Raw genomic sequence first — 12,153 nt, 5'->3', positions numbered from 1 at the left:
TACAGGCAAGCTTCAGTGATCCAATGTTCAGAATTTGTATATTATTCCTGGATGTTTTCTATTAGGTTGATGTCAGTAGACAAAAATACTTACTGAGTTTAAATCAATCCAAGATGTAGGCGAGGATTGAAACTACTCTGTTGGTAATCACAAGTGTATGCTTGCGTCAACTTTAGACAAAATATAATGGAATTATATATTTTAAATATCATATGCATATTTCCACAGTACAGAGTGAAATGTTGAAGTGTAGATGTAGAACTATTGCTGAAATAACACAGAGAATATATCATTGCACACCTTGTGTATTAATTTACTGACCCCACTTTGTTCTTTTCATCTGAAAAGAACCTGTCTAGACCAGAAACCACACTAAAAACATGGGCAATGTAAATGTATATCTTGCACACACTTTACAAAATAATAATGTCAAATGTATATCTTGCACACACTTTACAAAATAATAATGTCAAATGTATATCTTGCACACACTTTACAAAATAATAATGTCAAATGTTACAATATTTTTAATAGCTTGATTCTTAATCCTTTGAATGTTTACACACAAATAGTCCTTTAATCTGTCTTTTGAGTTTTGTTTTCTACATTTTAATCTAGTATTACAATATAACTGAATGAATCATGAGATTTTGCCTGTAGCTAATTCATACATACATGTACTTTCACTATCCATCTGTCTGTCTCCCTGTTTCCATATACTTTTTGATCTCATATCTCATAAAAGTTGCACAGTTCTGATACCATTTCCCATCACAGAGTTTCTAGTGGTTTTCTCTTTATACTGTATTACCTCTATTGGAAGCCTATCTCCAATAGAAATGCATGCTCAAAGTGGCATTTGTTGCATAATGAATCATTAAAATATTACTTATTTGCCCATAGAAACACCTCTGCAACATACATTATGTGAGCACTTATGCTTTGAATATAGCAAATACAGTGCTAACAAATATTGTATTTTTGCTCCATTTCCAATTGGTTTTATTTTATACATCTACACTGAACTCACACTGAACTATTATCCTAACAAGTAATTTTAATAAGTGCTCATACTTCTTATTAAATGTTAAACAGAACCTTTTATATTATTGATAGATGGCATTTCTGTGGTTGACAGTTAATTCAATACTTTTAATATACACGACTTGTTAGCTCATAGGCCTACTAGTTTTGCCACAGCATTCAATTAAGAATGATGCCTTCAATTCTTTATTTGGTGTGAATGTTTGTAGTAATTAAAAAGGAGATTTGGATCTTGAAATCCAACCTTCCCTAGATCTTTATATAGATAACTGAAAAGTGGCTGCTTGAGGGTGCTCATTTCCTGTTACACAAACTCCCCACATGATTATGTCTGCCTGTACAGACACATCATCATGTACATTTAATTCATATAATGCTTCTGTATAACCATAAACCTTAGAGAACTATAGTATAACTGTATGGAATATATATTAAACATAAAATAAAAAGTTATACATGCCTATACTGGTACTACCCTATTTTTGTTTTCAATGTGGTTACCAGGAACCAAACTTCTTTATTTAGTGCATGCACTTATGTTAATTACCACAGTGTGTCCATGGTTAAAATAAGCCATATTTTATGATCCAGTCCACAATAACGCAATTTTTGGTGTAAGTGCATCCTTATTGGAGATGCAAATATTGTATTCATTTTGTTGCTGTCATTACCAGTCTTAATTTACTTTTATAATTTGTTTTTCCAACTTTCTTTGTAGGTGGTGCAAGAATATGAACGTGCAGTGATATTTCGATTGGGACGATTGCTGCCTGGTGGTGCCAAAGGACCTGGTATGTACACTAGTCATTGAGTAAAGAATGCCTTAAACTATTTTAATTTCCCATGAGCCCATTTGCAAATAGTAACATTTTGTTATGTTGAAATTTCCACTGGGATCATTAAGACTGAGTCACTGAACATTACTTTTTCCTTCATGAAAGTCCTTCACCTTTTTGAACACAAAAGTTGACTTTGGTCACTTTTCACTAAAAAAATCTGTATAAATTTTTTACACAAATTTTCCAGTCAAAACTTGTAAGCAATAGAAAATTGTGTCTTTTTGAGTCAAAATTAACAAAGAAGTTATACAAAAAATAAAGAAAAATATGCAAAAAGTGAAATCCATTTGGACGGAAATATTATGGTGTTCAAAGGATGAAATCATAAAAGTTCTCAGCAGCGGAAATTAAACAGTTTACATTATTTGTATGACTATGTACCGGTAATCATGAATAATTATGTGTGTTGTTTTGTAAAATTCTTGTTTGTTGCTTGAAAGATTTTAATTTTGAAGAATTGGGTGTTGTATGAGTAAGTATGTAGTTACGCATGTGCAGACAACTGGAATACTCAATTGGTGTGGCGCCCTCTATTTGCTAAACTGTCAAATCTTTTGTCTGGATAATTTAATTCATGCATGCAATCCGTGATTTTTGAAGCCAAAAAGATACGAAACTACGCAAGCTACCAGTATTGAGATTTTGACAGTTGATGAACACAACATCATTATTTCTTCATGAAAACTCTTCACTTGACTTCTGTATTAACCTGAATTGTAAGAAGGTATAATACAATTTATAAAGCATTATAAAGAAACTGGATGAATGAATTATGTCTCACCTCTGAAAAATCTCACCATTTTAAGAGGCTGTCTATTATTAGTACTGACACACAAGAAATATAATTGTTTTATTTGTCCCCCAAGTTAATTTTGTACCACATATGTCAGAATCGCTATAAGAAATTAAACAAAACAAAAAAATGACTGTGAGTGAACTTAACTCATTGTACACGCAATACAAAATAGGCAATACAAAGTGGAAGTGTACATGAATGTACGTAAACAAATTTTCCTTTAGTGAGAAACTTTAATTTCTTGGTGGAGAAGGGAAAAGTCAGCACAAGTTTTCCATGCATCAATTACATTGAGCGACAAACTCTAAGGGGTTTTGAAATGCTAAATAGGACATCCAGGGTCCAGGTATTATATATCATAGTAAAACTGTTCTCAGTAATGATTTATGTTTTGAAATTTGTACATCATTGTTACCCAACGGAGGTTCTTTTCTTAATTTTAAACCTGCTTTTGATCATACTATAGTATTTTCTATGTTTGGCACACACTGTTTATCAAACTACAGGGAAAAAAAGATGCATTATTAATCTGATTGACAGTTATTAATTTAATCAAGAATGATGTACATTTTAAAATTTTTCAGTTGATTACTTATTCTCGTAAACATACTTTGTACCACCTTGAATTATGAGTTCTTCCTCTCAATTAAAGCCAGTTGATTTGATTTGATTTGGATTGTCAGTCTCATTAACAACATCAAGCGTGAAATTTAATTTCCTGATGGCGAGACCTTGATGTGTCAACTTGAAAATTGCTGGTATTTAGTGTGGTGTTATTAATTTACCTGTAAAGGTGTGTCTATTGGAAGTATCAGTCATGGTTTTGATGTTGAGTGTGTAAAGATTTGATGCATTGTATGATTTAAGTGTACATTGTTATTAAATTATTTGTGCTGTAGTTGTCCTAGTGTATGTATAGTCACCTCCCAATTTTGGTATTTAATACTGTGATCTAATTCAATTTCAATGCATTGTATGAAAAACATATCAGCCAGTTTTGTTTTGCTTTGGTGATGACTAGACTAAGACAACTGGAGTAGCAGTAATTAGGATTAATGATAGAAAAACATGTCTACATTGCTGTACAGAAGACCTAGTTCAATGATGCTATGTATGAGTTGTATATGTACAGTTGTTAACATTGTAACGTTTCCACATCTGTACTTTAATTTCAGCTAATCAAACTCAAACAAATCCAAGTTCATTTCATTGAATCATATGTGTCATGCATGCACAGTCTGTGTCTACCATTGTAATATTAACATTTTACTTCTATCATTGTTTTGTGCATAATTAAATAGTAGCTATGTTAGAGTGGTCATGCACTAACACTAGATGAGATATTAGTTTCCTGGTTGCTTTTTAATGAGTGCACTCACAATAGAAAAGGGCCTTTCTTTAGCCTGTTTGCCTCAGTTTTTCAGTTGAACAAACAATCTTGACGTTCATCGACCTCTTTTTCATGCACATCGTAACTAAGCAACCAAAGAACATGAACTCATCATTTGTAATTGTAACTGCACTTTTTGTGATTAAAAGAAAAATGTCATCTTAATAACATTATATGCATACATGTATGTGGATCCCATCCAATGACAATGTTTACATAGCAGCCAATTTTAGGGCTGCCACAAAACCAGCACATGTTAATACAGGGATGTAACTTTTCATCAGTGCTCTATTCTCTCCTTTCATCTTGTCCACTGTTTAAATACCATTGTTACACAGGTCAGTGGGATGTGGACGCAATGAGGGGAATAAATGGAACACTAATTTGAAAAGCATAACAAATAAAACTTCATCTCTAAGTTCTATTGAGCAATAATGGAACAAAATAGATTAAAATAGATTTGTAAACTCACATACATGTATGCGCATACAAGTTCAGATGGTAAGGTTCTTACAAATTTTATCCTGATTCTGAAAAGACTAACGCTCTAATATACTTCCGGTACCATTCTATCTTCTCACATACATGTATACATGTGCACATTTCTGTTAGTGGTATAACAATATGGTACTTACCGGTACATTAATGACATTTGAAAGTTATTTTGGTTGGAACGTACATCAGTGAAAGTAAGATCTACTGAAACTTCATTTCCACATATATTTTGCAAGTAAACTCAGTATTATTATTATTATTATTAGTTATTTATTGCTTCCCTTTTGTAACAGGGGCTCACTATGTAAATTAGGAGCTGCACCAAATAAAAAAATACATTTCACTCAAAGACTAATGAAAAAACTTTTGATAGACAAAAAGAAACTAAGTTACATGAACTACAAAATATAACAACAACATAAACATCTAAAAGTAGCCAAAAAATATGAAAACAGTATAAAGCAGTGGAAATGTATGACAAGCAACACTGGAATTAGATCATGTAATAGTTTGGCAGATTTTCGTTTTGTTTCTATTCTGATCAAATAATTATAATTATTAGGTTCTCCAAGATTTTGTTCATCTTAAGGCCATGATATACAAATCAGTTTGGTTGCAACTTTTGGTGTTAACCAATGTTGATCTGTGTATCATACATTGTTTCATCATGAGAGAGATTCCTCAACAATCTGCAACTTGTTGATTGAAATAGATGCATGCTCTATTCTTTACAACAATTTGCAGGTTTGTTGATGGCACTCTGTCAACATGCAGCATGATATAATACACAATTCAACTTTTGTTGACAGCAAATATTTTCAGCAAAAGTTTATGATTTTTCTTCTTGGACCTATAAAAACATTGTTGAAGAATAATATGCAGTGATATGAACAATAGAAAAATCAATATATTATTCGCAATCAATTATCTAGACTGTATACATACAATTGTACATTGTAATTGTTCGCTAAATTTGGCCTGCCACTAACAGGAACATATGTGAGAAGTTGTGCTTGGAGGAATTTGGAAGCATGCTATTATTTATGACATTTTCATGTCTGAAATTTGCTCGTAAGTGCATTGTATACATCACAAAAAACCAAGGATGATCAATTAATGTGATTGTTAAAAGTTGTTAAAATAGCAGTTTGTTTGATAACAAATCAGATATATTTTTTCTGGAATCTAAATTTTGACTTACATTCTGACTGAATATAATCATCTAATGACTGTTTGTTTCACAATAATAAATACATTTGGTATTTTTCGGATTGTGTTACCATAACAACCCAGAATTACATGTGTCAAAGCGAAAGATTTGAAAGATTTTATGGCATGCTTCCAGAATTTACATGTATTGTTGTGTAATATGTTTGGTATGTTCTCTCTTACTATATCTGTCTTAATTATTATTCAGAACTCATCCCTCACTCTTGGTGGCTCAGACAATTCACCCTGGTAACCTATACCATGGAAAATATCACACACAGGGAACACGTAGCGAATTCCTGATTTTGAAATCGCTCATTTGTTTTTATTCGTATACAGGTATCTTTTTCGTCCTGCCTTGTATTGAGAATTATACCAAAGTTGATTTGAGAACTATCTCATTTGATGTCCCACCCCAAGAGGTGAGTTTAGAAAACCGCGCATGAGAATTTAGGTTGCTTCTTCTCTTTTTTTTGTAGGGCTTTTTTTAGTTCTACCTTGTACAGACTCATACAACGTAGTTGATCTGAGAGTGGTATCATTTAGTGTGCCTCCACAAGAGGTGAGAATCAATGATGCAATGTTCAAATGCCCATACGCACCGTTTGAAAAACTTTGGTGCACCACTGCACAGTAAATGTTGTTTTTTGAGCCTGTGTATGCAGACCTGAAACCTGATGAGCCACATCATGCATATACTTGTAGGACATTTTGGAAATACAAGCCATCACAAGTAAAAGATCACACAAGAGACCATTTGGTCCTAAAAACACGCAATTAATAATGACAAAGAATTAACATGTTTTAAAAAATACAAAGTTTAAATATTTGATGCATGGTGCACAATATGTATGCTAGTTAAAATTTCTAATTTATTCTCTGGTACGTAAATTGTATTGTTACACATAATAACTTGAAGAATAGTCTACCTTCATATTTCTCTGTATTTTAAAATTCAAGGATACATGAAAATAGGATGTACACTTACCTCGGTATAATGTGTAACAGCATGTATGTGTATTTGATCTATTCAGAGGAAGTCTTAAAACAAGAGCTTATGCATTGTCTTACATGTATGTGCATGTACACCTGTATCTTGGACATGCCTTGAACAATCACAAGGATTTTTGGATACTTATGTATGTCTATTTATTTCTTGACCATTTTTGTGCTAACAATTCTGTTATTTCGTGTGGGAGCAAATTTTATTTCAATTTGGTACATTACAAGCATTGGACATTATAGGGCCTTGTTGCATCCTTGTTTTTCAGATTAGATTCAAAATGGCAGACTGGTAGCCATTTTAAATTGTTTTAATGAATAAAGTTCAAGTTTGACATGCTCTGATTGTCCATGTTCAAACTTTATATATTTCTTACACTTGATAACATATGGGACTATGTAACGCAGTTACTAGTTCTACCTAATTTTGAATATGAGATTCTTACCCGATCTTTCCTGTGTTTCAATTTTGCTGATCAGTGAAATCAGTTAAATTAATACTTTTATAGTATATTCTGTTATCTTTGAATATGAATCTGGACTAACTACAACAGAATTGCCTAGCTCCAGTAGTGCCTGAATTCCGTAAGAAATGCTGAGTGCAAATTAACCCAGTAAACATGTATGCTACCCACCAGACCAGGGAATGGTTTTCCTGTTATGCATTGCTCTGTCCTCTGTCATGTGGGTTTGGTTCTGTAATTTAACGTTCTACATGTACCAAAGTAACTCTTGGTTCGTTCTTAATTCATTGCCTGCTGAAAGCCTTGGTAGTTAGCTGAAATGAACTGGAAAAATAGGGTCAGCAGACAATGTGTTAGCAGCACTGCAATTACAAAATAAGGCCTAACTACCCGAAAGTCTGAAGCATACCTAAAATTAGTACATTTAGTTAATACATAATAACTAGTGTATTTAGCCAACTTGATTGTACCAGATTACTGTGGAATACTTTATTTTCGCTGGAATTAATTTTCGCTGAAAAGGCTTTTTGCTTGGAATTTATTTTCACTGATTTTTGATGAGTTTAATGTGAAATATAGGAAAAAAAGTACATTCGCTGGATTTTATTTTCACGGAATCACTCCTTCAGCGAAAATAGCGAAAATAAAGTATTCTACAGTATTGGATTCTTTGGTGTCTAAAGGTTGCCCTCTATGGCCAAATTGAGCACATTGTTTAGGTTGAACACGAAGTGGAGGTACATGTACATTGTATGTATGAGCCTATATACATATATATGTATAGATACATTGGATCTGAGTAATAAAGTTGAAGAAAAGAGAAGTCCATGTTAATTTAATTTTTTCTTTATCGTAGAATGACATCTGTCATACTCAATTGCTGATCTATTTACCAGTAAAAGTGTGGAAGCTGTCGAGGAGAATTTACTTGTTTGATCGTCATTGCCTTCTCACCCCAGCTTTTTAGCTTCGCTGTCAACTTTGTTGAGTGGAGCTTATCATATGAGTGATTGTCCGTCGTCGTTCGTGTCAATGTTTTACTTTTTCGACTTCTTCTTGAAAACTACAAGCCTGAATGCTTTGATACTTGGTGTATATGTACCTTGGGTAGACCTCTCTTAGATTTGTTCATTTCATGATCATATCTTCAATTCTCTAATTTTGGTGAATATTTTTGTCATTTTTGGTAAAAAGTTATATTTTCAACTTCTTTTTGAAAACTGCAGGTCCAATTGCTTTGATATTACATATATAGGTACTACATGTGGACCTCTCTCAGATTTGTTCATTTTGTGATGATATCTTCAATTCTCTAATTTTGGAGAATATTTTTGTAATTTTTGGTAAAAAGTGATATTTTCCACTTCTTGTTGAAAACCACAAGTCTGATTGTTTTGATACTATACATATTGTTCATTTTCTAATAATATCTTCTGTTCTATAATTGAAATGTGCATTGCTAACAGCGGAGCTATCTCAGTCGAGAGGCTGCTTATTATGAATACTGTGAAATCCTTTATTTTTGCTTGGAATTAATTTTCGCTATTTTCACTGAAGGAATGATTCAGTCAAAATAAAATCCAGCGAAGATACTTTTTTTTCTATATTTTACATTCAGCGCATCAAAAATCAGTGAAAATAAATTCCATACAAAACACCTAAAAAGTCTTTTCAGCGAAAATTATTTTACAGTATCGGTTCTCACTCAGATAAAGTGTGCATAATCAATGGAAGTTATTAATTTAGACTAACTCAAGCTCTGTCTCTATCATAGACCTTATATTAGATTTGTATTCACATTAAAATTTTGCAATTGGTTATTTTCTGTTCACTGTGAGATCTCACATTTTATGTGAAAGGAACGAATAACTGTGGCCAAAAAAAGATTTGATTTTGAAGTTGAAATTCTATTTTTTTCATAGTTTTGTGTATAGCACATAAAACATGGACATACCCAAAAATACTTGTGTTTGTTGAATCCCACTAGATGTTTTGACCCAACTACAACACTTTGAACTGTATCATTATGTATATCATAGTACATGTATAGTACTCTGGTTAAAAATCACATTTTGATAGTGGCTCTGTTTGTTTTTAATAAACTCAAACTATATCTGACCAGTTCTTTTATTTTAACTTTTATTTTAAAATTCTGTTTTCATAACAAAAAATTAAATATGTTATGACTATTTATGCTCTAAAATTTTATGACTATTTTAGTATTTAAAAATAAAAAGCAATCTGCCCACATTTAGAAGACAAATTTGGCCAGATTTGTATTTTATTAGTCTAACAAGCATGTCTAGCAACCTTAAAATCATCAACAAATCATAACTAATATGAAAGCATGCTTTCTTGTAATTTGGTTCAACAAACCTTATAGTAAAGAAGAGCTACCTATTTTATCTAAATTTGATCAGATGTACAACTGCATTAGATTTGTTTCAGATTGAATATCATTAGTCAAAATTGAAGAAAAAAACCCTCAATGCTATATACATGTACATGTATCTGTTTTCATTGTTAACATTCTCTGTTTTCATTGTTAACATTCTCTGTTTTCATTGTTAACATTCTCTGTTTTCATTGTTAACATTCTCTGTTTTCATTGTTAACATTCTCTGTTTTCATTGTTAACATTCTCTGTTTTCATTGTTAACATTCTCTGTTTTCATTGTTAACATTCTCTGTTTTCATTGTTAACATTCTCTGTTTTCATTGTTAACATTCTCTGTTTTCATTGTGTTGTGAATGCGCTTTTTTCCGACTAGGTGCTGACAAAGGACAGCGTTACCATTTCTGTGGATGCCGTGGTCTATTACCGCGTCAACAATGCAACCATATCAGTTGCCAACGTGGAGAACGCTAACCACTCCACTCGACTTTTGGCTCAAACTACGCTTAGAAATGTATTGGGAACCAGAAACCTCTCTGAAATCTTGTCGGATAGAGAGACTATCAGCCACCAGATGCAGGTGACTATACGTATTTGCATGTTTTTACATAAGCTGTATTGTCATGAATTAAACATGTAGCAGATCAAGAAAGCTTGCGTATATACATAATTAACGACTGCTCATATTTGAAATGGCGCATGTAGCTGGTTCCAGATTTTGTTCATGTATCACAAACTAATAATTGTATTCATTGCTGACCTGCTCCCTTCCAACGCATGCTTCTCATACCTGCCACTATGATCTGTGTTGCGCCATACCTAAATAGCAAAGGTGTATAATTAGACAAAATAAGTCATATTTCAATAATCCAGCATATAAATGCCATTGTTGCCTCACTCTTGCTTTTATTTGATATAGAGTATATAGAATAAATACTGTACCCAATTTAATATGTATGTAAGCACAGTGTGTCAATTTCTGAGTTTGACCCTTAAAAATAAACTCAAAACCTGAACAAGTATCTCATTTTGTTTTTTGAAATTGTTTGGCCAAGTTAAATATATTTTTAATAAAATGAATATCAAATTAGAAGTATATATTCAGTCTGTTAGGTCCAATGTATATATGTATGAACTGGAACTGAACATTACTGTTGTAAAGACATTTGCATTGTATTTTAGATAATGACATACTAATATGACCTCATATATGTTAGATTTACCGGTACTAACATTTACACTATAAGGAATCACGCTTTCTTAACTGATGCATTAAAAGATCCAATGTGTAACAGCGCACAAGATTATTTATATACTGTGGTTGGGCCTTCTCACTTTACTTTTCATTGGTTTGATTCTAGGTGTGTGTGGTACTATGTGTTCACGCAGGTGTCTTCAGTGGCCTGTATGGCATCTGCATGAACATATTTGTATAGTATACTTGGTTGAGGTGTAGGCATGAGTACCGGTACTTATCAGGCAGTATTCTCTTTGCTTGCACTCCAGATTGCACTGTTTCCTTGTGGCTCACTCTGTCTGTATTGATTTGATCCTTGTCTCCTCTTCTGTGTCGAAGGTCAATCCTTTTCCAATCCTCTCTAAATTCTTCCTGAAATCAGCATTTGTTTGTAAAGCATTCTTTATCACTGTGATTAGATGTTGCACTTGTTTTACACTTTCAAAACTATTGTGTTTTTGAAGTTGTCTCCGAGATCAACTCAACAGGCATTTTTTTAGCATCCTGTCTGGTTGGGTGTCAATATCTATATATGGTACAACTACATAACACAAGGTATCACCTCAGTCTATGATGCACCCCTCAAGACCATTGGTCATTAAAAACACTTCAACAATTTAAACGTCGATGTAAACTATTGCCACCATTCACAAAATTAAACCCACCATTTTTTATAATATTTTACATAAAATTACAAGACTTGTAGTCAACCTAAAATTATGTCTGGTCCGAAAATAACAAACAAATTTCTAGAAAAATACATTATACACTTGCATGTACAAAATATCACACCAAAATTGTATCAGAAAAAATTATGGTTTTTAAAGGGTTTACATAGCAGAAATATAGTTATAGTATTGAGAATTATCACTGTTGTAGGACAACCGTGTGTAAAATTACCATGATATGCAACCCTCCTGGTCATGTAGAGGATCTGATAATCGTAGGTTTAAAAGCCAATCAGGAACTGAATTATATTACACTGAATTATGTAATTCGGTAAATGAACACTTCACAAGTCATATTTCAAGTAGATACATATCTGCATGTAGTAATACATGTAGTAACAATAATGAGTTTTAAACCAATATGCCACAACAGCAAAGTTAAAAAAGTGTATATTGTTATACTTTTGAAAGCGAAAATCTTAAAATCCAGACAATATTGTGATATAATGAAGACCTCCTAGTTATGGGCCTTCTCACTCTAATTGCTCATTTTCATGCGTGGTACCATGTACATGTATGTACTTGCAGATGTCTTCGGTTCCCTGTATGGCATC

The 12,153-nt window shown here is 32.6% G+C and overlaps 1 protein-coding gene across 6 annotated transcripts in view; it reads left to right on the top strand.

The window, feature by feature from the left end:
* The window catches only part of LOC100313653 (MEC2-like protein), a 98,507-nt gene that overhangs the window by 76,290 nt on the left and 10,064 nt on the right, over positions 1–12,153 (top strand). For 5 of the 6 annotated variants that reach the window (NM_001168113.1, XM_085491753.1, XM_085491755.1 and 2 more), the window contains 3 exon segments: positions 1,763–1,835; positions 6,113–6,195; positions 10,011–10,214. In NM_001168113.1, the coding sequence (NP_001161585.1) occupies positions 1,763–1,835; positions 6,113–6,195; positions 10,011–10,214 (360 nt within the window). 6 annotated transcript variants of the gene reach the window in all.

The sequence above is a fragment of the Saccoglossus kowalevskii genome, chromosome 17 (assembly GCF_978046115.1).
Source record: "Saccoglossus kowalevskii chromosome 17, keSacKowa6.1, whole genome shotgun sequence".
Classification (NCBI taxonomy): domain Eukaryota; kingdom Metazoa; phylum Hemichordata; class Enteropneusta; family Harrimaniidae; genus Saccoglossus; species Saccoglossus kowalevskii.
This window is presented reverse-complemented; position numbering and strand designations above follow the sequence as displayed.